The 27,335-nt window shown below is 34.7% G+C and overlaps 1 protein-coding gene across 4 annotated transcripts in view; it reads right to left on the minus strand.

Moving 5' to 3' along the window:
- Nrk (Nik related kinase) overlaps nt 1-27,335 on the minus strand; it is a 103,431-nt gene that overhangs the window by 25,317 nt on the left and 50,779 nt on the right. For 2 of the 4 annotated variants that reach the window (XM_085684738.2, XM_085684740.2), the window contains exons 5-18: nt 26,911-27,036; nt 25,262-25,372; nt 23,745-23,835; nt 21,647-21,777; nt 19,088-19,142; nt 17,653-17,731; nt 16,503-16,678; nt 14,721-14,784; nt 13,116-14,274; nt 10,578-10,676; nt 7,587-7,654; nt 4,803-4,897; nt 2,290-2,387; nt 657-1,021 (exon numbers count right to left, since the gene is read on the minus strand). In XM_085684738.2, coding sequence (XP_085540864.2) covers nt 657-1,021; nt 2,290-2,387; nt 4,803-4,897; nt 7,587-7,654; nt 10,578-10,676; nt 13,116-14,274; nt 14,721-14,784; nt 16,503-16,678; nt 17,653-17,731; nt 19,088-19,142; nt 21,647-21,777; nt 23,745-23,835; nt 25,262-25,372; nt 26,911-27,036 — 2,717 coding nt within the window. Of the gene's footprint in view, nt 1-656; nt 1,022-2,289; nt 2,388-4,802; nt 4,898-7,586; nt 7,655-10,577; nt 10,677-13,115; nt 14,275-14,720; nt 14,785-16,502; nt 16,679-17,652; nt 17,732-18,399; nt 18,475-19,087; nt 19,143-21,646; nt 21,778-23,744; nt 23,836-25,261; nt 25,373-26,910; nt 27,037-27,335 lie in introns of all 4 variants that reach the window. The other 2 variants (XM_085684739.2, XM_085684737.2) reach the window with 2 other exon arrangements.

Here is a 27,335-nt window from a genome sequence, read left to right on the forward strand (position 1 = left end):
TCACCAGAGTGTTCAACTGATATAGGCTTCATATATTAGAGGATGACTAAGATAATCACATAATCAGGGTTTGTAAATGTTAAGTTCTAAAAATGCCCAATCCTTCATTTTACATGGAGACAATATTAAACCTATATATATCCTTATGAAAATTATAAATTAAAACCTGTATAAAAATGGAATTCTTTATCGTTTTTCTATTTGGGAGAAAAATTCAAAAGATCTTTTGGTAACTTCTGCACCAATTAAACTAATAAAGATCATATCAAGTTGATCTTATACACGACAAAATCATCTCTACTCTCTGGGAAATGCTTAGCCATTCTTTCAAACAGTACTAGAATCCTTCATCTTTCACCTCATTTCTCATTGTGATTTTAAAGCAAAAAGAAGATTCAGTGGCACTGACTTGAAGAGAAACACTCAGACAATCCCAGTTATCAAGAAACTAATAAATAAATGAATTTAACTTATATATACATAATTCAGAATTATATTTTCTACGTTAGAAAAATTTAAATCACAATACTGAGCATATATCAATATGAAAGTACAATTCATTAATTCTCTTAATGTTATGTTACATTTAAAAATAAACCAAATATGTCAATAGTTCTGAACTCATAAGCATCTAGCATAATAACAGACAAACCAACCTTGGCCCATTAGTAACAGCACCCAGATTATCATCTATGCCACGAAGAGACTCATCATCGTAGTCACCATCACCACGGACTTCACAGACATTTGCCTGATCAACCTGGTTATTCAAGTCATCATGGCCATTGACATGGTCATAGTTATCTTCATAAGCATCGTTAGAAGCTTCCTCATCACCATCAGTATTAGCACCAGCATCATAGAGTTCAACATAATCACCATCTTCTTCAGGTGGCTGAACGACAGGTGCAGGAATTAACCAATCATCCCAGAAGATTTCAGAGAGTGCATTATAGCCTACCCATTCATTTGTCAAGTATACAGGGGGTGATATTTTTCCCACTTTAAATCCATCTGGAACCTGTGTGCACAAGAAAGGTTAAGGTAGTCTCTAATAGCTTCTTATTTTCTTTAGCAATTGGAAGTTTCCAAAATGACAACATTTCAAAATATGTTAAAATCACATTTCTTACTGAAACAAAGATGCCCAGCCAATACAGAGAGCAAATATTTTAGTGAAGATGAGTTGCCCAAATCCAAACATTAGTAATTAGTTGTGGACTTTGTAGATCACACAGCAAATAGCAAATTTACTCACTCTTTTATTAACCCTACTTGCCTGCTGAGGAGTAGACATTTGCGTTTGATGCCAGATAGTACGCTCTCTACAGAGTCTAGTTTTTCCTTTTGTTTTATCCTAACACTGAGATTAAATTATCACTCTTGAAATAGATACGTTATTTTTCCAGGTTTGTTCATATATGCCATATATTATCTTAAATTATTTCAAATGCATCCAAAAAGCAAATGAATAGAAATGTAATTCTTATGTTAGACATAAACATGTATACAAAAAAGTATGGGTATTGAGAACATAAAATAATATGATCTGAAAACAAATTATAAAAGTTTAGGGTGATCTTTTATTTATACAATCAGAAGACACTATTTTTCATTAATATTTTCTCTCGTTATCTGTGGAACAATATTAAACAACAGTCAAAACGTAATTTATGCCTCTTGGTCGTAGCTTAATTTCTAGAAATATCTATTTGTCAGTATTCTTTCCTATATATTCTATTTGTAATTTGTGTGGTACTGGGATTGAACCTAGAAACTTGGGTATGCTAGGCAAGCGTTCTACCATTAGATTAAATCCTTAGCACAATTCTTCTACATACCCTGACAAAAATGTAAAAATACAATATTATTTGATCAGATAAGTACTTTTTCCCATTTCAATTTTAAATTCAGAATTTTCTATTTGGAATACTTGCCCAACAGTGTAATATTTTTAAATAAAGACTAATAAGACACATTTAAGCTCTTTTACATCTCCATTCAAAAATATTTTATGTGTATAAATGGTTTCCAGTATGCATTATTTGTGTGCATTGTGTGTGCCTGGCGTATGCAAAGGCCAGAATAAGATGTTAAATCTGGGGCTGGAATTGTAGATGATTATGAGTCACCATAGTCATTGTGAAAAACAGACCCTCGTCTTCTGGAACAGGAACAAGTGCTGAACCATCTGTCCATTCTTACCCTCCATCTTTAAAGGTCAGAAAGAATAGGCCAAACCAAAATGATCTTAAAAGTAGATATAAATGCATCATGAGATAAACCTACATGGATATCAATCAGTAACTTCTGATCAATAGTAGAATAAGGTGGCGATGACTGGGACTTCCTCCTAGTCACAGGACTCTCCTCCTCAGAAGATGACTCTATGGAATGCCAAAAATTACATTAATAACAACAGTGATTTCACAACTGGTTCGGTTTGTGTAGTGGATCAGTTCAACACCTTATTGTTTTTCTTTCAGTCTTTGTCATTCTATTGTGAAATTATCAGTTAATATTAAAATCTATTGTGGCAGTAATAAACAAACAAACAAGCCTAAGTCAATCATAGACTGAATAGATCATACCATGTCAAAAACAGCAAGTACGTCACTCTAAGAAGTAAGCAATTTCTGTATTTTACTTCTCTGTTAATTGGTTAGTATCTGCCAGTGGTGTAATTTTCAGTGTTTTCTGGTTCTGAGTTCAGACATAATTCTTAATTTATAAAACAAACTCTGTTACATTAAAAAAAAACCCTATTGTGGTAGTGCTCCTGAGTTCCACTTTCAAGAGTACTAGCAGGCTCAAGTTTCGTTCATGCTGCAGACCTACAAGGCATTTTTGTCTTCAATATTTAGCGCACACTTGAGAAATCTATCCGCCTCCCCAGTTTCAACCAAGTTATGAATAACCAAATATTTCAATAAAGATGAAGATTGAGCTAATGAAAATTTATAAAACTTAGCTATGTATCATAGAGTTGGAAACTTTAGAGTAATTTGTGAGACAACTTTCTGCAGTGATGGAAATATTCTATGTCTGTTTGGAAATGAACATTTGGGAGTACTGAGTATTAACCACTGGACCACCAGGGTAGCTTCAGAGCATTTAAAATGTGGCCAATGCACCTAAGAATTAGGCTGTGTAAATGTTTACTTAATTTTTGTTTTAGTTTTCATTTTAATAATCACATGTGGTGTGGCTGTTTACTGACACATTGGACAGCACAATTCCATTATGATAATATTTCTATTTAAAATACAAATTCTTTCAGTACATCAGTATAGGCTTTGAAAACTGTGATGTGATATATAATAAGTTACATGAAAAATTCCGTGAGAATACATAATAGGCCTAGAAATCAGTAGAGTATAAATGAACATATTTATTATAAAAGGTGTCCTAGTGGAACACTAGCTGCATGCTTATTTCTAGGGGTATTAAGTATACTACTACTGACCTCCTTTTGTCTGCACACTAACTATAGATAGTCTAAGTCTAGACATTACAATTAAAAACCCTGCATTTGCTGTGCTGCTGTCTTTTGAAAATGTTATATTCCATATCCCAGAATGTGCATTCTTGTCTTCTAGTGCTAGAACCTTGCTACTTATTGTTTTTAGGAAGTAATTCTTTCAAGTCTTTTCAAGTGGAAGGAGGGCAACTGTACAGGCTCAGTGGCTGACGACTTCTCTGCACATCTATAGATTTCCTAGTCTGCTGGCAATGCCAGATGCTCTGTGGCATCCACATAACAGAGGCTCAGCCCTGACAGGGTTAGCGCTTATTAGCAGAGACAGTACTTCTTCCTTCTCCTATCAATGTTTATGGATTAATTTATTTCAGAAAGGCAAGTGAGTGAACTCTAAAACTCATGTGTTTGCCATGTATTAGCAAATTTATATGTAACCAAACAAGAAGGAAAATATTGTAGGGAAAACATTCCTAATATTTTGCCTTATCTTTTCAGAATATCATTTTTATGTGAGGTTGCAGTATGAAAAGAATTCTTTCATCATAGTACTCTCCTAAGGTCTCCTAAGGGCTTTAAAATTCAGAAATTGGAATGTTTGATTTTCTATATCCTTTATGATATAAACATTATCAAAGATCTGAATTCTACATTTTTATAAATAATGTGAGGGCTTGGTCAGGAAATGTCCTTTAATTGAAGATATCTTGCATGCTTAAAACTGGAAAATGCCAGATTTTATGACCTAATGTCTAAGTTTATGACAATTTTTTGATTTTTCATAATGTCTAAAAATGTATAATAAATTTAAAGTCCATTAAATGCACATCACTAGTAAATACTTGATTGAAATTGATACCAAATTTTGATAAGCACTCCTGTTATTATTTGATCAATTAATTTTGTGTATTTTAAATAAAGCCATCCGTTTGCTGTATTTAAGAAATATTTATGTGATACTGTGCATATCATATTTTGAAGAGGTGAGATAAAATGACAAATAAAAATTATTCTCACAATTTTTCTGCTCATATTGTAAATGCAGCCTAGTAGATGTTGAGTAGATGGAGAATAGTCCTCAAGTTCTTTAATATATGGTCTCATGTTATATAAGATCTAAATGAAATTATCACTTTCCATTTCTCAGAGGTCACCACTAATCATTCAAATACCAAATCAAATCAACTGCTTTTCTTAAATACTGCTTGGCCTTCATAACATTTTTCATTCATTCTTTCTGGAAGTTCTTCTTTAGGTCTGAAATATATGCTGTTATATATTTGGTCTATGTATTTGACTGTTCTAACTTTGAGTTTCGAATCACCTGATGCTGCTTGGAAATTCTGAGGATTTAGGGAACTCCTCTGTCTGATGTCCATGGGCTGCTGAACTTCTTCGAAAAGAGGCTGCTCAGAGACACTAGAATGATAAATAGACAAAGACTTTAATGAAGATACGTTTATAATCATGATAAGCATATTGGGTTTACCTTCATCTCTTAAAACATTTGTGAAAGAAAACCAAGCTAAATTAACAGAGAGACAGGAAGACATGTGCCACATTCTAAAATGCTAAAGAGTATATGCAACTCAACACAGAAGACCAGACTGGTCTACAAGAGTTAGGTCCAGAACAGGCCCCACAGCTACAGAGAAACCATGTCTCAAAAAGCCAAAAAAGAATTTTCTTAAAATTATACATCACACTGAAAAAAAGTAGAGCACGGATATTATTTTCCAATTTTAATTTCCTAAACCTATTTTATCTATGATCGAGAAAGTTTTCATGTGTAGAAATAAAAGTACTTTTCAATATAGCATGCATTTCCTTCACATATATTCTATAAGTGTTCAGAGTAATATTCAGATAAAATTATCCAGATAACATCAGCAAACAAAACCTTCCACTGCATAATAGACTTTTCACATGGCAAATACAAAGAGTTTATTATTATAAATATTCCACTGTTATCATGTTTTATTTGTCCATAATTCATGTTTTAAGTATATTGTTCATGGTTTCAATAGATAACACTTTGGATACATAAGCACATCCATGTTTACCATTAAAATTTAAATGCCAGTGTAGATACTTTTATTTGCTCTCAGTTTTCTGTCTAGGAAGGATTTCTTTTGTTAATTTAAGTTTATAACAGACAAAGACATTAGTATGGCCCATCATTTCAGGAAAAATTCAAGGTTCATTTACAGTAGTTTTATGAATTTATTTTTGTTTGTGAGTTCATTATAGTTTATGCATTTTACAAATTTAAATATACTTTCAGGAAATGCATTTGTTATTAATAAATTGAAAATCTATTTAATTAGAAGTTACCAATCACCTCAAGTTAACATCAAGTTTAAATTTTATATACTGAATTGTATTAAAATCATATCCAAGGGCACTAACAATTTATTCAAAACTAACTTCATTTCTTCTCTTTGAGGTTAGAAGCATGGTAACTCAGGCATTGATTGGAGAGAAAAAGTGCTCTCAATCTGACTGTTAACTTTTACAAGTTTCTCCCTCAGGTTTCTTGTGAAGACATAAAGTCACAAGATTAAAAAATAATGGTGTATGGCTATGCTTATCATACATGAACTCTCTACCATCTGTCTGTACTGTGCAGTATCTTTAATTTTATTTGTATTTTTTTCTTCAAAGTTTTACTATATTACATGGTGAGTATATACTTAGTAAAATCCAAATTAATTTACTTAGAGGAAAAATTGTTTGGAACACTGATTATGACACACTTTTATTAGTGTGTGTGTGTGTGTGTGTGTGTGTGTGTGTGTGTGTGTCTACATGCACCTAGAAGTACAAAGATGTCATGTCACCTATGTGGAAGTCACAGGGACAACTTGTGGAAGTTGGTTCTCTTCTTTGTGTGGATTGTGAGAGCTGAACTTGGGCCAACAGGCTTGATACAATGTGCTTTTACCCACCAAACTACCTTGCCGGTCCTGTCTAATAGCTTTAATATAAAGAATGATTAATAAATATTTGCTGAATGTCTGAATGAATGAAAATAGGCAATGGCCTCTTCATTGTGAGTTTGGTCCATGCAGAGACCCACATTGGAGCACTGGACTGAGCTCTCAAGGTCCAAATGAGGAGCAGAAGGAGGGAGACCATGAGCAAGGAAGTCAGGACCGCGAGGGGTGCTTTCACCCACTGAGATGGTGGGGATCTAATGGGAGCTCACCAAGGCCAGTTGGACTGGGAGTGATGGAGCATGTGATCAAACCGGACTCTCTGAATGTGGCTGACAATGAGGGCTGACGGAGAAGCCAAGGACAATGGCACTGGGTTCTGATTCTACTGCATGTATTGGCTTTGTTGGAGCCTAGTCTGTTTGGATGCTCACCTTCCTAGACCTGGATGGAGGGGGGAGGACCTTGGACTTCCCACAGGGTAAGGAACCCTGACTGCTCTTTAGACTCGAGAAGGAGAGAGAAGGGGGTTGGGGGGAGGAGGAGGGAAATGGTAGGAGGGGAGGAGGTGGAAATTTTAAATAAATGAATAAATAGATAAATAAATAAATATTGGCTTTCATGTATAATGCAAAGCAGAGAACAACTGACTTATGGAACATAATCTTTGAAAATTACTGAAACCAGAAATACTACAAAGATGAAAACTACAATCAATAGTTTCTATGATGTATATGTCATTTTATTTATCTGACAATGATTCATATATTTAATTTTGACCACAGAACACTTTCAGGCTTTCCTATTCCTATTTTCTATTAGTTTCTGCACTTATGAATAATTTGTTTTATTATGTTGCACATGTAATAAAACTGACCTGACATTTATTAAATCCTACGGCCAAATGAATCGTATCAAATAAATTATTGTGTATTTTCAAACTTGTTAGGTAATTATTGAACTGAATCACATGGACTAGACTATGGAAGCTGTTACTGGAAGATGCTGTTAATGGAGCACTGCTGGGAGCTTTTAAATGTAAGCCAATTTTGGCAAACTGTCATGATGTGAGTTGATAATTTAGTTTTGACTTCACGTGTGGAAATTAATTTCAAAATTTTGTTTTTGATTTCACAGTTACTCACAAGTAATTTGCAAACAGAAATACGTACCTTGAGGAAAATTTCACACGATGTCTACGATTCCGGTTGCCAGGCCTAGAAGCAGAACTCTCTTGCGCCTTAGAGACATAAATGCAACAATAGTTTGATGAAAGTACTTGACCATAATAAGTTCTTTCGTGTTATTAATGTATTGGAAAATTATTTTCTTCACATATATTTTTCCAAAAATCTAACTTAAAAATACAATTTTTATAAATGAGTCTTATTTTTATAGTTATAATCCTAGAACTTAAGGACCATAATTTCTGATTGTTTCTTTGAACATTTGCATAGGTATAGACTGTGGAAATAACGTAATCAAACACTTTCATTTTATTACTGATTAATAATTAGCATAGAAAAGATGATGTTTTCTAAAACTTTACAGATCAAAATGAAATCTAAAACCAGTTAAGTTTTCAATCAAAAATTAAGAATTTAATTTCAAAATCATGTCCATCCAAACTAACTCTAGATTTCACCCAGAAAATACATTATAGTTTCTTTGAGATAGTATGTCATAAGAAGTACTTTTTGTTGCTAAGTAAGTTATTTTTGGTTTTTAGATCCATGCACTCATTTGACGTAGTACAATACTCAAGAAAGTGCACATGCAATGTTAGCTTACATCAATGGAGTAGAATTGTTTTCTTTTAGCAATAACATAATCTCTAGTCTTGTCTAATTTAGTTTTAAAACACTGTTTTTACTCCCAGCAATTTTCTGCTATGTCCCCAAAAGGCGATTCGAACAATCAGTAAGAAAGTCACTATACTATTTAGAGAGAAAATTGCATCATGTTACACTTAAAATAATAAATTTTCTCTAATTCCTAGAAGCTGTACTTAGCTTCATACATTAGTTTGCCCTATGAAGTGACTTATCAACGTTGTCCTTGTACTGCAACAGATAGATTGGTGAGAATCTGTCTTTCATATTTGGCTAACACGCAGTTCCAAATATAACCAGATGTTTTACAGTATGCATGATGAGCATCTTTCTGAATAATGTTTTCTAATTTCAGTTTAGATAATTGGCTATCCTGGTCAATTCTAGTTCTCTTATGAAGTTGATCTCACAAAGTTTCTATTTTACTCAAATATTGTTTTATTTATGTTTGATATTAGGTCCCTATGTTCCACAGGCTGCCCTAAAATTTCCAAGCTCAAACGATCCTCTTGCCTCTCACTCTCCTATATCTGAGACTATAGATATGTAATGCCACTACAGCCAAGTCAAGAAACTAAGCAATACTTATTAAAAGAAAAGTCAAAAATCACTAAATTCATATAATGGTAAAAAATGAAAAAGCAAGGCTTAATATGACTTGACATTCTTTGGTATGAAAAATGGGAAACAGAAAAAAATTAGTAAGAATTGCGTATATTAAGACACAATATGTTCCAAACCAAACATTACTTTTTCATTGCATATCTTGCTTAGTGTCAAGCTGAAGGTAATAACTACCATCTGGGAATACAAGCAAAGCCATGTGTTAAGGCAGCAAGGGAGACATTATTGACTGTTCTCCTTAACTGACACAACCCCACTTATCTTCCTTCTGTAAATATTTAGTATTCACAAAACAGTAATCTTAACTAGTCAATTAAGAGTCTTGAAAAATTTCATTGTACACTTCTGTGAAGAATCTTATGCTGATTGTGTGCAACAGTGTGACTTTTAAACCCTCATCACCAGAGGACCATTAATGTTACGTTATTTATCTACATACTAAATAATTTCAGTGATCAAAATGAATTTGTAATGTTGGCTGTTAGGAATCCAACTCATGATAATGCTGCCATGTCTTTTTGAGAAGAAAACTCACAACCCCAGTCTCACAAATGTGTGTTTTGAATTCTGTATTATTTGATGTGGTCATCAAAACAGAAGTTACCCTCACATGTAATCATCTAATTTCTCTTCTGTGAGAAAATGAATCATAGGTTAACTGACCCGTATTTGTGACAAAGAGTATACCAGGAACAGACACAGTCAAGGTAAAGGATGGCATGTGGTTATGCTACACATCAAACTACTAACATTTTGATATAAAATGTTCTATTTTTAAAAACACTGAAAAGCCTTCTTACTTGAACTTTGTGCATATGCTAGATATTTTAAATGAATTTCGTTTGCAAACTTAAGAAAAAAATCAAAGTGATGCAATTTGGCAGCAATTATAAAAACATGAGCTTTCAAGGGATAATTAGAAATTGTAAATTAGTATCTGTTCCCGAGTACTTGACAACCTATGAATACTCAGTTGTATTTATGGTACAGTTGGTAGTGATGTTCACAAGTACTGCTTTGATATTGTAAAACAGAATGTAAACATTTGGGAGAATCTGTATACACAGTGAACTAATATCTTCCAATCGATGAATACATGAATTTAGAAATCATGCATAAGTGAAATATCTATTTATAGTCTAAGACAGGGCAATGGATTTTAATATAATTACTTGTATCCAATTTTATGAATATGACTTTAGATTCTGTTTATCTAGTTTGGCCATTTTACCAAAGAATATGCATAAGTATCTGAAGGAAAATCTCCAACAGTCGCAATTATCTGAAAATTTTATACAAAATTCCCCCCTTTCTAGCCATCTATAAGTAACAAGCCAGCTCTTATACATATATCTCAGGCAAAACACCATATGGTCACAGATTGAATTATGAAGTAGATATGAACATACAGCTGTTTTCTATTAAGCAAGACAGATTAAAAGCGTCTGAAAATATGAGACAATGACATCCTTATAATAATATTTTGGGAAAGATAAATACAATTTTTTTATATTTATTTATCATGCTAAATGTATTTATACCTTTTCAGTTTAATTTTCTGTAAGTTAGACAGTGAATGACATAATGCAAAAGCCTTACAGAATTCTCAATATTGAGGATTATAAAGGGATCCTGAGAACACTAAGTTTAAGAGGCACTTTTCTAGGTACTTATTAATATCCTAACAACACATATTGAGAAATTTACCTCATTTCCTGTAGGATTTGGAACGCATGGTTCTATTTGGACTTCAGCCTGAACTGAATGAAACACTTCATCATTGTCTGATGAGTCATCTTCTTTATCCTTTGAAAGCAAAATCATAGAAATGTTTAAATGACCACACGAGTGCAAGTGATAGAATGACAGAATCATCTTAATTTGTAACCAGAATGAATAATTTGCTAATATTTAAAAATTATTTAAATGAGCAGCTTCTAACAGCTTTTGGTTAAGGATCCCTTTTCAAGATGAGAAAAGGTACTGATTACCTACTAAAGTTGTTTTTGCACACACATTTGCATAGATCTCAGGTCAACTGTTGCCTTCCTGAAGCTTATCTATGAGATCCAAATTATGAATCCGATTTAACACTTGATTAGCATATAATCACAAGCTAACTTGTACATTTGTTGAGCTGCTATAACTTCAACATTTAGTCCTGAGTTGCAAAGATTCCTCCTAAATTAAGTTCTCAGAGCTAAAAAATTGTTCAATCAAATGTATCAACTTCCATTATCTCATCCAATTGCAAGTAAAATATATGCATTTTTCTCATTAGTACAGTAAAGCACTCAGACATGTCCTTAAATTACAATTAAATTTCATATATTTTAAAGAACTATGACTTTGTCTTTAGTATGAAAAATTTTATTTCCTTTAACTTGTTCTTAAAAAATACATATAAAGATATGAATGCCTATGTAGGAATCTAGGTTCATAGGATGGTAACAATTGTTCACTGACCTACTTACATTTTGAAATGGTTTCTCATACATACATATACATACAAATGTATGTTATGTATATATATATATATAAATCCAAATATATAAATCCAAAACAATGATTCTAAGTATGTTCTCTGCTGCTAATATTTTCAGGATCAAATCAAGTCTTGTTCACTGATGCAAATTCCATTAGCTCTAACTGGTTAAGAGAGCTCATTGAGAATAGTCATTAGCATGTTAGATGCCTTCATTCCTGCCACATCACCATTTCAGACTCATATCTCCCCTTCTGCCTGTGATTTCTATCTCTTTATATTCTGGAGGTGATGCATCCATCTCTGCTTCTGAGTCATTCTTTCTTTGCTTTTTAAAGTCTTTTCTCATGTAAATATGCCAACTGTTTAACTGATTTAATGTGCATATACTAAACAATTACTTATCTAGAAACTCAAACAAGGTTCATTTGTAAGTAATACATCAGCTATTATTTAAGTGGATGTGGTGAACTGTTTAATCATCATATAATAATTCCTTTTTTATAAATAGATACTGAAAACTATTAGAAAATAACTGTTCTCCTAATTTTTTCCCGAGCTTACTAATTTGCTTATCAATCCTACAAACTACTCACTATCAGATTATTATTGCCAGATAAAATTTAACAAAGCCTGTCAAATTTTATCCACCTACATATGGGAGTTTTGAAGTAGTGAACTTTTATTGACTGATACGAAATGAGAAGCTACTTGTTCCCATTTGTTCCCTGGTCTATGTAGTCACATCACTGAATAATTACAAAAAAGCATGGGAGCCTTAAGAAGACAATCATAAATATGACAACTATATACAAAGTGTCTTTGAAATTAGTTTTATTCTCATTTTTAAAAAGATTTTTATTTTTATTTTATTTGTATATGTATTTTGTCAACATGTATGTCTGTACACCATGTGTGCACAGTGTGGAGAACAGAAGAAGGTATCAGATCCTCTGGAACTGGAGTTATCGATCATTGTTATATGTCACGTGGTCCTGGGAACTGAACCTGAGTCCTCTGAATGAGCAAGTACTCTTATTCTTTGATCCATCTCTCTAGCCCTGTCTTTTTGCTCTTATCCTAATCTTAATTTACATGTCTGAAAGTACAAACAAATGCAATTCACACAAGTAGCACAGTCCAGCATTCTATGACAAGAAATAACAAATAAGCAACTTCAGATTAAAAGAAAATTGCTTATTTTTATTTATATGTATGTGCCGACTTCAATTCATTTGCACCATATATGTGCAGACGCCCATGGAAGACAAGTTACAGGCAGTCAAGGGCTGCCATGTAGGACTCTGGAAACTGAACTTATGTCCTCTGCAGGAGCTGCAGATTTTCTTAGCTTCTGAGCCATCTCTCTCGTCCCCAAAAGTCACATCTTAGAGGAATAAAAATGGAGGCAACTCTGGAATTTTAAGTTAGAAATGTTTCAAGAGTCAAATAATTATTTTAAGTGTTTGTATGCCATCCCTTTACTAGTTAAGGGAGTAACCGGTAAAAGCAAAACAAACACCTAATAATTAAGATACAATTCCTACAGAGATACATTAAACCATTACACGTATTATTAAAGCAATTTTTCCTCTTTTGATCACAATTCTCTGGAGATTTCAGAAAGATTCCTTTGAAGTACAAATTAGTAAATGTTTGGGAGAAGCACAATTCCATTGTGCTTCACAGAGGAAATACGTAAGCATTAACTAGTACATTTTCTTAATAGTTTCCACTAAGGAGAAATATCAAAATCTTACATTTTCAACTTGTCTCAATTCCTCTTCATGCTGATTAAAGATGTCCTCCCATCTACGCTGGCGCCGTCTCCTGCTGGCTTCTATATCGGAAAGATCAAACTCCTCAATTCTCCATAAGGACTTTGCCCTGAACCTCTTGGGTGACAGTCTTTTTGCCAGTGCTTGCTTTAGACTAGCAACCTTTGACTTTTTCTTCTGTGTCTGTTCTGGTTGAGTGAAAAACACATTTGATGACAAATTCTCCATTAAGATTTGCAGTGGACCAAGTGGTTTTGAGATATAAGCATTTGGTGCTCGAAGCAAGTCCCTTGATAGTCCCTCTATCAGTGCTTGAACTGCGCCAACAGCTTGTGAGGCCTCCAGAGCCCAGGCCTGTGCTGGAGGTGACTCTTCATTTTGTTCCCCTACAGGAATTAGCAGCTGTGTATCCAAGTGAAGAGGCAAGAGCACATGATGGTTCTGTGACAATAAAGGCAGGAACACCTGGGCATGCACTTGGAGTACCTCAGGTTCCTTATCCTCAATTTCAGCTTGTGGGGGCTCGACAGCCTGTTCTCGCACCTCTGGCTGCTCAGGTGCCCTGTTCTGGTCCAGATGCTCTTCTGGAACCTGATTCTGCCTCTGCTGTTGATCAGCACCCTGGCCCTGCCTTTGCTGTTCGGATGCCCTATCTTGCCCCTGAAATTCTTCTGGCACCTGGTCCAAATCTTTAGCCTCTCCTGTTTCTAAGGGCTCAGACTGGGCCTCCTGTTGTTTGGGTGTGGGAGTCTGTACCTCTAGAGGACTAGGCTCTTTATCCTGAGTAGGGAGTGGCATGAGCACCCGAGCTGCTCTCTTTAGTCGGGGAGGTGCTTGAATCTGCTTGAGTAGAGGTGTAGGTATCTTAGCTTTAACCTGCGCCTGTAGTGGCATGAACTCCTGAGCTGCCCCATGGAGGCACTGTGGTGCCTCAGCCTGCTTCTGTAAGGGTGGATTGTCCTGAGCAGGTAGAGGCATGAACCCTCCGGCTGCCCCATGCAGTTGCTGAAGGGCTTGGAGTCGTGACTCTTCTTGGTCAGGTAACCACCTTGGCTGAGGGAGTTCTCCATGCAGGACTCTAAGTGGTCTGCATTTGCTGCTAGTTGGCATTTTCAGAAGTTCAGGAGTGCAAGAAGGTCCTCTAAAATAAAAATGCAGATGACTGTCATATACAGAGAGTGTTCAGAAGAACTAGTTCAAGCATGATAATTGATTTAGTTTTTAAAAGATACAGCCACCCTGCCCCGCGCCCCCGCTCCACAAAGATAACAAAGAATTCTGGACTAATTCTTGCAATGTCTGAAATAGTCTGCAGGTAATATATAGTGCTAATGGATTAAATCCTTAGTGTAGGTTGGCATTCTACATGATCATTCTATTGATATATATAAAGTCGTTTTGGAATAGTAACACAAATTCTCAGTATTTTCACACGACAGCTCATAGAGCAGAAGTATGCTGTGTTTTTGCTTGTTTGTCTTATATCAGAAAGGGTTAAATTGTTTTGAGCAGAAAGCAATAGTATCAAATCTACTTTCTTAGGTAACATGCTGCTATCTGATTATATATTTAGTTTTCCCAACACACCTGAATCTCCTTGTGGTGCACTGCTCCTTAATAGCTGCTTCTCTTTCGAAGACCAGAGGTATGCCTTATTATGAAAAAGAGAACAGGAAATGATGCATAACCAGTGTGTGACTCCACTTAGTTGCCTAGCAGATTCTAAGGCTCAGGATGTAGAGTGCATTCAAACAGTAAGAACACAACAAATAAGACAGCTCCTCAAACATACTTGGCTGTTGGTGCCAATTCTCAAGGTATACTTTTGAAACACAGTAGAGATATATCAGACATTAGTTTCTCTAGAAATAAAGAAGGAAAATTTTTAGCAATATGATTGCTGCAGTTCTAAAGAGGTAAAAGGAAAAATAGAATAAAGGGGATAGGAGGAACAAGAATAACTTTCTGATGTAGGTTGACCTGTAGGGCCATGATCACTGCTCCGAGTCTGTTCTAAAAGAGGCTTAGTTACGTGTGTGTATGATCCCAAGCCTATAGTGGCATAAACACGGTGGCTGTCCCTGAAGTTGTTGAAGTGCTTTTCACTTAGGTAACCACCTGACTGAGGGAGTTCTTCATGCAGGGCTCTAAGGCAGCCTTGCTTGTTTGATACTTAACATAACACATTCAGCTTCCTTCTGTCAGCTGTGCTGTTACGACCAAAATGTAGAATCTTACAAATGGAAGAGTTTTTTTTTTCAGTTCCCTGTGTTAAACCGCTTAAGACAGCTCTAATTATATTTCTAGAGTAATCTCCAAATAAATGGGGACTTTCCTGTAAGTAACATTTCTTTGAAATCTTATAACTCTAGATTTCATCAAATTATGGCTAATGTTCCTTGTTCCTTAACAGTTTGAGAACGACTGACCTGTATGATGCTGGACCCAATAACTTCATTATCAGAGGAGCATAAAGAACCCTGTAGCTCCCCATTTGGAAAAAGGAAACATAATTTTGTAGATGGGACAAGCAATACTGCAGTAACTCCCACTGTTGATTAGATCTTAGCATGCTTTCTACCCTTTTCAAGTTCCCTGTTTCCCACTCCATAGTTACTCTGGACACTGTCTATGGTCCCTGAAATTAAATGCAGAAAATTCTAGAAAATATGAAATTGGACATTTCTGAGTATTTTCTTCTACACTGACTAAAATCATGTCACCTTTTGGCATCAATAGGTACAAGATTACCTTTGGGTACATAAATTATCTTCTTTAATTTTATCTGATATTTTGTGATTTGAACATAAAATTAACTTCACATGATATATACAAATTATTTCAAAATTAATTCATTAAATTTGTAATCATGAGCACATTTATTTCCCAAGAGTTGATTCAATTTCTTTAGTTTGAAGTTTACTTAAAATAGTATATCCATAATACAATATTCTATTTGAATTTGAGACTTAAGCCTTGTAAATATGAATATTTAATACATGATAGGAAAAATTAATAACTTCATAGATAAATGCTCACAAAAGAGGTAATCATATGAATTAGTGACACGCAACATTGAAAAACCTAAATGTCAAATGACTCTAGGGTTTTCACTTTCAGACTAAGTTTTTATATGTGTGTGTGTGTGCGTACAGTGGCCGGGTATGTCAGGTCTACTTGAGGTGGAGTTGAAGTTGGTTATGAGCAACCTGACATGGATTCTGGGAACTGACCTCAGGACATTTTCCCTGCTGAACCACCTCTCCAGGTCCCAATAACTAAATTCTTAAACAAATATGAAACTAAAATCAGCAAAAAAAATCTAAGATCCTCTCTTATCTGAATGATACAAAACTTTGCCATCTCTACCTTTCTTCTGCCTCTTTTTAATGATTCCAGTAAGATGCTTTGTCAAGGACTCCACAACGTGCCGTTCATTTTTAATATTCTGAACAAATGGGTGAAGAAGCATATTTCCAGATGTAGGCCGAAATAGGAAATTTTTGATCATGCACTTTTCCATGAAATTGTGGAACTTACGGGACCTGCAATAAATGAAGCACACACATGAAAGACACTGTCACCTGCTGCATTGTTCCTATCCGACCACTGGGCTACTTTCAAGGCCACACATTCTGAAAGGCATGCTAGATTTCTATTTGTCTTTCAGTTAGCAAATATTCCATGACTTAACAATATACGTTCTACAATGAGGTCATTTAAACTTCAGAAACAGAAGTCGAGTAAACAGACTTTTCTACTCAATAGAAATTTCAATGAATTTGGCAGCACGTACATGGTAAAGGTCATGTAATAAGATGGCAGTTAAAAGATTAATGTGGCATATGTTGTCAGGGAGTGTAGACTGGTCCTATGGTTTTAACCTTCATCCTCTGGAGGTGAATGCTTTACTTGCTATACACAATTCTAGCCACAGAAGCTTCACTATGATTTCAAAAGAATGCACTGATAAAGAGGACAACAGCTTACATACATGGAAAGAGTTAAGTTCATAAAAAATGCCAGCAAAGAAATAACAATTGCAACCTCTTACTAATCTTGTGTAAAAGTTTTAACTGGATTAACCAGCTTCATAGATCAGAATTCTCATGGTTGCCTGGTCTATAACAATGCAGAAGGAATTCTTCAAGTCTATGGATGTTTAATTTAATGGGCCAACCAGTAAGGCTGTATATCAGAATTATTCACTGAATGTCTAGGCACCATGAAAAGTATTGCTTATGGGTGCCATTGCTTCACCTCATTGCTATAGAAGCAGATGAAAATGGCTATTGATGAAAAGACTATAATATTCTCATCATATATTATTATAGAGAATACTACATATTTCTAGGTAACCATTTATATCCTGCTGAAAACTGGCTATTTAGACATCCAAGTTAAGATACTGGAATACAGAAAATGTTGCCCAATAAAAATGTTGAAGCAAGAATGACCAAATTAATGAAAACTTTGTTATAAAATACTGAATCAATATATTTAAGAAATTCATGTTTACCATCCACTGGATTTGACTGTGGGAGCAGATTCCCGTAGAATAACGAAAAGGGCTTCCAGGGGCTGAAGGTTACACAGAGCTGTTAAGGGAAACAGACGAATTTAGAAAGAAATTAAAGGGTAACTGCAGACCCTACTGCTCATTCCAAAGTCTCAGTGTTCATCCACATATCCTGTTAAATAGACTAAGAGATAAGCAGATACAAATAAATGTATAACAACTTAAAGTAAAATTTGTTTTAATAAAAACATTACTTTAAGTTAATATTTCCATTACCAGGTCTAACAAATCAATTAAAAATGGCTAATAGAAAAATGGTCAACAATATTAAAATACTTTACACAATATCCAGGAGACTGCAAAAATAGGGAAATATATGGCTCAGATGAAAGCAAATTGACTTGGTACTTGGGAGGAATTTTTGTCCTCATTCTGCTTTGCAACAAGCAGAAGATCCACACTGCCATAAAAAAAGGTAGAGGCTCAGAAGCACAACTCTTCAACTTGTGACCTACGATGTTACGGTGTTTGAATACTACTATAAATCTTCCAGCCTCAGTGAAAAAAGCCCCCATATTGCTGACGTCCCCACCTATACCCGAAGAACTGAAACAGCTCCTGCTTTCCAAAAGGTTCTGTTTTCTATTGGTAAAGCGCCCTCTCCCTGCTGAGCTTTTCCTCTTCCTTTTCTCTGTTTCTCTGGGAGAGCCTGACGTACAAAAGATCAAAGGATGATAATTTTCTTACCTAAATCTTGGAAGACACCATCTGATAATTGTGGTTTTGGAAAACTATTCCCTCTGAGATGATAATTATCATAACCTAGAAGATTGCTACAGTTAAATTGATGAGTATCGCTTTCATGCAGAGTAAATACTCCAGGCAATAAAGGATAGTAGTGAAAGAGAAATTTTTGATAGGGAGGCTATCCAGAGTTGCTTGTGATTGAAGTAATTTTCATTAATTATCTAGGAAACGGTCTATCTGCTTGTGAGTTCAGAATCTCCTGGCCCTCACTCATTCTTCTAAAGAAGCTTGCCATTTACAACCCCTATACAAAACTTTTCTGCCCTCCTATGAGTTCGCTCTTCAGTCCCTTTTCATTACTTAAAATCTCAAAATAAAACTAATGCCAACTATCACATTCTGAATTTGAAGAGATGGACAGAGAAGTAGATATTAAAAGAGAAGTCATAAGAAAGATAAAATGATAAGAAATACATCATATATTTACATATGGTGATTTTTAACCATGGTGTTTGGTCATTATTGAAAACACGACCATTTATGGTTTGGTACATGATATGTCACGTACGTAGCCAAATCAAAGCTGACTGTTTCAAGTGTTAGCATCATTTTTTTAGAGGTGCAGGTTTGTACAATACAGCTCCACAATTTTTTAAACAGATTAACTATAGCAAACATTTGTACTTACGCGGAGCCCCTTCAGCCATTTCAATAGCAGTGATTCCCACAGACCACACATCACTCTAAAAATGAGAGCAAGAAACCTACTATTAAAATGGGAAATTACTATTAAGAATCTCCAAAACATTTTGGCAGGAATGGAATATCAATGTGAGAGCCATTTAATGGTTTTTTTGTAATAAAAATCTTTAGAGACTGAAATTACAAAAAGGCGTCGGTTTGTGACCAGCCAGCACCTCACTGTTCCACAGGTTCCTAAGGAATGATATTCAGCGGAAAGAAAGTTCATCCTGGGCGCATTTCTATTACTGTTCCACTTTAAATATAAAAAGTAACTTTTTTTGAGACATGGTTTCTCTGTGTAATTACAGCTGACTGGAACTAGCTCTGTAGACCAGGAACACCTCGAACTCACAGAGACCCCACTGTCTCTATCTTCCGAGTGCTTGGATTATAATCATGCACCACCATGCCCAGCCATGCATGACCACTGCCCAGCGATTTAATTCTATGTATTTCATTTAATTTTATTTAATGTAGAATGCTTTTTAATAATATCCACTTCATAGGATTCTTATGCATACATATGTATATGTATATGAGCATATGTACATATATTTAATAAATATAGATATATTTAATAATTTATGAGTTAAACATTAACATACAAATTATTCTACATGTAAACTATATTTGCTGATATATTTTGTATAAATTATTGAATACATATTTCATTAGCTCCTGGGATAAAATCAACTGAACCTACAAAACATTATGAAGCACTTATAAACTATCTTCACCATTATCAGCTGTATTTGGTTTGTCAAAGTATAAAAAGGGAGCTGGTGAGATGGTTCAGTGGGTAAAGACATTAGCTTCCAAACCTGCCGACCTGAGTTCACTCATCAGGATCCATATGTTGAAAGGAAAGAATTGACTTCTACAAGTTTTCCTTTGAGCTCCACCCATGTGCTTTTACATGCACACAGCATGCAGATGCATGAGCACAGATATCATACTTAAATAAAATGTGTATTTGGGAAAGAATAAAAGGCAACATACTAGAGGCATACTGGTTGGCCCTTAAAATAGTTTGCTCTAGTTTTGGAGCCTCAGTTTATAGATGCCTTTACTTTGCTTTTAAAGAGACTTAAGGTTTCTTTCAATTATTTTCAGATTAAATAATAAAACCAAATTAAAGTACTTGGAAGACTGTAAAATTTAGACAGATATAAGTTACCATGTCTTGCAGTAAATGAGCTAAGAAAAACTTAGTTTCTGTGGTGTTCATAGCTCTCGCTGTAGAGCGGGAAATGCAATAGGCTCTCAGGAAATAATTACTTTACAGAACAAGCAAAGGACATTGGAGAAAACGGCAAAGAGATAAAATATAAAATGTAAATTGACCGATTTCACGTATTGAGTCCTAAGTACTACAGAGAAAGATCACAGTGAATTGTTTGGAGACTTATGATGTGGTAAGTGAGTGAGGTTTTCTAGTTTTTAGCAAATGGGGAGTTTTGTGCCTTTCCATATTGAATTTTTGGGATATATGTTTGTATATATATATTTATACGTTCATTTCAAATTGAAATTTCAGTTGAAATGTTAAATATACCTCAAATTGTTAAATTTCTATTCTACTGATTTTCTGTGGTTTTGGAGATGAGACAAATGCCAAAGATTTTCTCCGGTATACTAAAGATTTTCTCCGGTATACTAAGGTATACTAAGCAATTAAATTATTATTTTTAATTTTTACTTATAAGAATTAATTATTTGTCTTATACTTATTCTATATGTGTGGAGCTGGTGATTAAGTGCAGGGCCTTATGAATGTTAGACCTACTGGCCAGCATCATCAGCTCTACTTGTCACTCTTAATTTTGACACAAAGCTGAACGCAAACTCATTTTGTAGCTCAAGCAGGCCTAATATTCCTGCCTTAATCGCCCAAGTAGTTGGGATTACAGTCTTGAGGCCCCAGTCCTGGCTTCATTTTATTGAGTTTAGAAATTCCTCTGCTCTTGGAAGTTAAATCTCCAAATGAAGCCATCTAATATATTTTTATAAAGAAGTTGCCAACAACTTGAACTAGATATTCCCTCCTGAATCTGAAAAAGTGCCAGTGTTCGACTTTGCCTTCATTGTTAGGCAATATTCTTTTTATGCATACTACGAAACCACATATAGGAATAAAGACTACTATACCTAATTAGAGGTTATTTAAAAGGAAGAACTACTTTGTATCTTTTTATCATTAAAGTGGACATAGTTGGATCTAGAGAGGTGGTTCAGTAGTTAAGAGCACTTGTTGCTTAATCATAAGGAGCAGGATTCAGACCCCAGCACTCAGTCACGTGGTTAACAACTAATTATAACTATAGCTACAGGGCATTGCATGCTGTTTTCTGTCCTCCGTGGACACTTGCACACAGATGTGTATATACACTCATACAGACACATACATCCACATTAAAAAAATCAATCTTCATAAATAAGAAAAACGTAGTCAACTTTTTTTTTTTCAAATTTGAACTCTCCCTGTCTGAAGTAGCCTACTCACTCTGTAATCATAGGAGCATCTTGGGTCCTCATCACAGTGAATCACCTCAGGGGCCATCCAATAAGGTGTACCAATGAAGCTGTTCCTTCTTCCATTTGTTCTGCTCACTTGGGCACTCACGCCAAAATCCACTACATATGTCAAAATAATTAATCAGGAACACAAATCTCAGTAAGTTATTGCTTTAACTTGGAAAGGCAATACAAAAGCCACAATGGATAACAAATTTTCTTTCTGGCCCAGAAAACTTTACCATGAAGTCTTCTCCAGGAATACTGGGAAATGAGCTTTAGCTGCTATTTATGTTGGAATGAGACCCAACAGTGCTGTTATAAATTTAATGTAGGTTTGGATAAATGTTTATCATGAATATTAAAAATAAAGTTCCACTGATTACTAAAATGTGGCGTATGGCATACGTAGAGCTTGGATCTGCCACCAAGCTACAGGATGAATAGCGCTCTGAGCCACATCTTAGTAATGGAAGTACTGGTAACAGTTAGGAAGTCTCATGCACAACATCGGAAACTCCAATCCCACTGATAAGGAAAAATGATCTTCCTGGTAGAAGCTAAATAAGTATCCAGATCTTCTGAATCAGGTACAAACACTGTCTGGACTATCTGTATCTTAGTTTTGTGCTATAAAAGTTCAGTTTCTCGTTCATCTGTGGGATACATTGTAAGAAAATATTTAGTATGGTATCCTGAGAAACAGACAGAAAAGAGCTGAAGTAGACTTGGGTTACTAATTCCAAAAACAATAAGACAGGGATGAAATATGAAGTATATTTTCAAATTTATAATAGTTTCTGGGAATCTGGAAGATGGTGAACAAAATAACTGAAAAGCAGCTTGAATAATTTAGTGGAATCAAAGAAAAATGAAATAAAATTAATATTTTAAGGCAGTCTTTCAGAGAGCATCTAACAAGAGCAAGGACTATTTCAAATATTTTTGAAGACCATTGGTCTCATTATCTAAAGTTTTAAAAAGCATTTCTTTACATAACAGCTTAACATTCCTACTCTCCAATAGCCAACTCAAAGGCCAAGAAAGACCTATGAAGGACATAAACTGATATAGCCCAAATATGCAGGGAAAACAAGTACAGAAATTCTAGAAAAAATAATGGTAAATACAAGATTTCAAAAGGCAAGCAGAAATTTATGATAAAATGTAGAGTTGAAAACTCAACAATGAAGCTGGGTGTGGTGATGCACACTTATAACCCCAGCACTCAGGAGACTGAGGCAGGAGTATCTTTGAGTTCAAGGCTAACTTAGCCAAGAGTGAGCTCCAGGACAGTCAGAGCTACACAGAGAGCCTCTGTCTCAAAGCAAAAGCAGCAATAACAACAAAATCAAAACAAAAGTCAACAATGAAATAATTTGTATTTTCTTAGTGAAACAAGGTACAGACTATGGAGTTTATTATCATTTTACAGTATCTTTCTTGGTGTTGCTTCTGTAGCTGTCATGTTCATGTGCTTTGCTTAAGATGTAATGTGATCTGTGCAGTTTATGTTGCTAGTTCTGTAGCTTATGCATATAAGGCATGGTACATTGTCTCAAAACTACTGTTATTTCAATAACACACAATTATTTTCTCATTTGTTCCACAAATATTCAATAAATATTCTTAATGACCAAAATCTCTACTCTGGTTCTGTTTATTTATCAAGAAAATGGGAAATGCAGAATTTGGTTTCTATATTGCTGCAACATCACTTCTGATCAATATAATTTTAAATAATAAGTGCAAATAAGAAACTTATGTCTAAGCAATTGAAAGCTACGTCATAGTCTTCAAATATGAGCAGGAATATTTTGAAATGGTTATTACCTACCATAATTCAATCGCTGAAATAAGTATGAGAGCTATCTCTAACATAAAGCACTAAATGACCAAAAAGTACACGTCTATTATATTTAGTTTATTTGCAGTTTCAAAGAAGTCATTAGGCACGCCCCTTTTACTTTCATGTCAGTTCCATGCCAAAGTTTCAAGCAAACCCAGATACTACATTGGCACTGCTATGATGAAAGGTATTCCTTTTCACATCCCTCCTCACCTAACCCTTGCAGGGATGAACTTACCTAGTTTTACTTCGGCGTTATGAGTCAGCAGCACATTTTGGCCTTTGATGTCCCGGTGAATTACTCGGTGTGCATGAAGGTGAGCTAAGCCCTGTACATACATACACATTTTAAAAGTCAAGTAAATATATAGATATGTATTATTTCTTCAGTTTTCTAGGATGGCTTTTAAGTTCTTTGGGTAAAAAAAAATCTTTTGTTAAGAAAAATGGTTCACATTTGGTTTTTCAAACAAAATTCTTTCTTTAGGCTGGAATGACTACAACCAGTTCCCAGAAATACTGCTTTTGGCTATAAGGAAAGGAAAATAAATCAGAATACTCATGAAAGAAAAAGAACACTAAAAAGTAATATTTATATAGATTGGGAAACTTTATCCTCCTTTATAGCCTCCATATTTCTGACTAGTCATGACAGGACATGGGCATCTTAACTATTAACTGTTTTCTTCTATTTTTTATCCAAATATTTGTTTAATCCAAAATATTTGTTGATGAATACTATAGACCTAGAATTTGAGTGAATATGGAATTTCGTTTTAAAGTGTGTACAATTTGTGTTGGCTTACCTTGCTGGCTCCAGCCCATTCAGCACTGAAAGAACCCCAAGACCTGGCTAAACCATGACATTGTATGCAGTATTACATTTAAGTGAGATCATGCCAGACACTAGTTGGGCATTAATAATACATTTATTGAGCTTTTATTCTGTGCCAGACATGGTGCTAATGGTTTAAATGGAATCATCACTAAGTTATCCCAGAATTCCTTTGGAGAATATGCTATCCTCCTATATTGTGGAAAAGGAAAATGAGACATGGGAAAATCAAGAAACTGATTAAAGGTCATACAACTAACATGTGACGAACTGAAATCTAAACTTGGTATATGATTTGCATTGTTATCACAAATTCAAACAAAATTGGAAGAATGCCATTCCAAAGTGTTGGGGTATTCTTCATTTTATTAATATCCTTTTTCAGTGACACTAATGACCTAAGCACTGAACACCAAATGAAGTTGGCTGACCAAGAAGCTCATTGTTTTCATCCAATTTAATGTGAGAAGTAAAGAAAATGTGGGGGTGTTTTCAAAGATGATATATGCCTTTTTAAAAGGCAGCAACGGTTTGGGGTCACACTGTAAAGCACTGACTTTTCATGACTAGACCTCATCTTAACCTATGATAATAGTGCTATGCTTAAAAAATAATTAAATCATAATGTCAAACCCACGATCTGATGAACACAGTAGCATGAAACTCACAGAGAGCCATTCAAGGCTATGATTTGAGCTTTTGGGTCTCTGAAGAAATTCCTTATCCTCACGTTATATCTAAAATTCTTAGTCAGGATATATACATATGTATATATATATATATATTATATAAATTTTATGCATATGTATATATGTAAAACTTTGTGTGTGTATATGTGTGATTGTTTGTTTTAGTGCTGGGTTCTTTTAAGATCAGGGATTATTATAATTATTATAATTAAGTATTATTTATATACTCACCTGAAGAATTTCTCGACAGATGTAAGCAATCCAATCTTCTTTTAAACTCTGATTTCTTGTCATCCGCACTACATCAGTGACTGAGCCTGCTGCACATAGCTCCATCACCATCTGCAGATGATCCACAAAAGCATTGCGTATTTGTTAAAACTTTCAACAGTGGAAGGAGAATTTATAAAAGTAGATAAACCAGGAACCACATTTGAATGTTTCATTAGCAGTTGGGGTTTGAACTAATTCATGTTCGTAGGTTGTAGTTTGAAATATTTAGAAGGAAGATCATTTAGGTTTATATATATATTTAAAACAAATGCCCCCGACCTTGAAAAGAAGTGTGTGAGAAGGAGAAGCCTGCCTGTTGACTGGAGAGAAAAAGAAGGAGTATTTAAGAGAAAAGTTTGCCTGGATATGCAAAGTCTTTAAAGACTCTACAGAAGCACATTGTTAACCTTAGATTTACTTTCATTTCTTAATGGGCTAAAATGACTGAATGAACAGAATACTAATATCTGATAACAAGAGTTAATATTTCTAATAGCTTTACATATTGTGTGAAAGCTAAATTTTATAATATTTTATGAAAAATACAGTATGCAGAGAAATATTAAATAAGGTAATCATAGAGTGGTGGAACAATATTTAATAAGATTACAACTAAAATTGTCAGAGAATAGAGAATTCAAGTTGCCAGACATCTGATAAAAAGAGGGTTAATTTGAACATCCCTAAATTTGATGGTTCTAAGAATTCTGGTAGTAATCTCGGAGCACCACCATCATCTGTGAGCTTACTAAGAAGTCTAAACTTGACAGACTATTCAGACCTACTTAATTTAAAATCTGTGAAGGTGGTTCAGCATTTGGTGTTATAGAAAGTTCTCCAGAAGATCCAAGATTGATGCTAAAGTTTGAATTTCACTGGAATGTGTTGCTATAAGCATTTCTCCAGCAGGAAATGCCCAATTTCCAAAATCCATTCTGTAGAATGTAGTAGGACTTTTGATTGACACTGAAATAACCTAAAAACTTTTTGTTATTTTTAAAAAAGGCATTGCACCAGTTTTTGTCCCAAATTCTCTATTTTAAAGTCCTCATTGACTAAAGCTCATTGTCTAAGACAGTGGAGCGAGTTTGGAAAAAATTCTAGTAACTAATCCAGTTAGTTAGTTACTGAAATTTCTATTTTTTGATCTGGAATTTATAATAGCCCAGCCATGATGGCAAATAAACAAACCATTTTGCTATATGTATGTATAAGTGCACATATGTCAAAGCACCTAATACATAGCTATCTGTTCATGTCAACTACTAAATCAAATTTGTCCTCATCTGTTTATTGTTTCAAGACCATCAAGTCACCTGGAAACCAGGAAAAAGTAAAACCAGCAAAGCTGTCATTTACAGTCTGAAATTTGAATCAACAGTGTTCATTTGGCTCCTCCTCCATCGCACTGGAAAGCTCCGAGTCGGGCATGTGCTATTCTTCTCATTTCTTAACATGCTGTCCCAAGGAGTCAGAATACATTTTGCCACGCTATCTTGAACAACTGAGGGCTTGGATTTTCTAGTCAGAAAGTAAGCATCACATCTCAGTTCTTTCACTGTGTTGACTGTTCTTATAGAGAAAGACCAGGGCAAAGAAAAACACACCCAAAGTTGATGCCTGTGGCCAGGAGGACTCAGCTTGAAAAAGGCACCATAGAAGGACACAATGTTTCTGTGGAAAGAGTACTTCCTCAGCAGATTGAGTTCGGTCCTGAGATCCTCTTCTTCATCCTAAGTAGTAAAACCAGACAGCAAAGTTTAAAGCCAAGCAAACTGGTAGCAGTTCATCTCAAAAGTACAATGTATTTATAAAAGAAAAATTTATAGTAACAGTATATTCTGTAGTAATTGAAAATAAGATATCAAGAATAAACAGTGATGGAAATATCTGATAAAATTACAATTTAGGAGCAAAAAGAAAGAGTAAGCTAAGGCTCTTTTAATTCAGAAGTTCTTAAAATGTGTCCATTGAAAATCAGCACTACACCATGAGAAAGTATCCAATGAGTGGTGTCATTTTTTTCTAATTT

The sequence above is a fragment of the Myodes glareolus genome, chromosome X (assembly GCF_982192425.1).
Source record: "Myodes glareolus chromosome X, mMyoGla1.1, whole genome shotgun sequence".
Taxonomy (NCBI): domain Eukaryota; kingdom Metazoa; phylum Chordata; class Mammalia; order Rodentia; family Cricetidae; genus Myodes; species Myodes glareolus.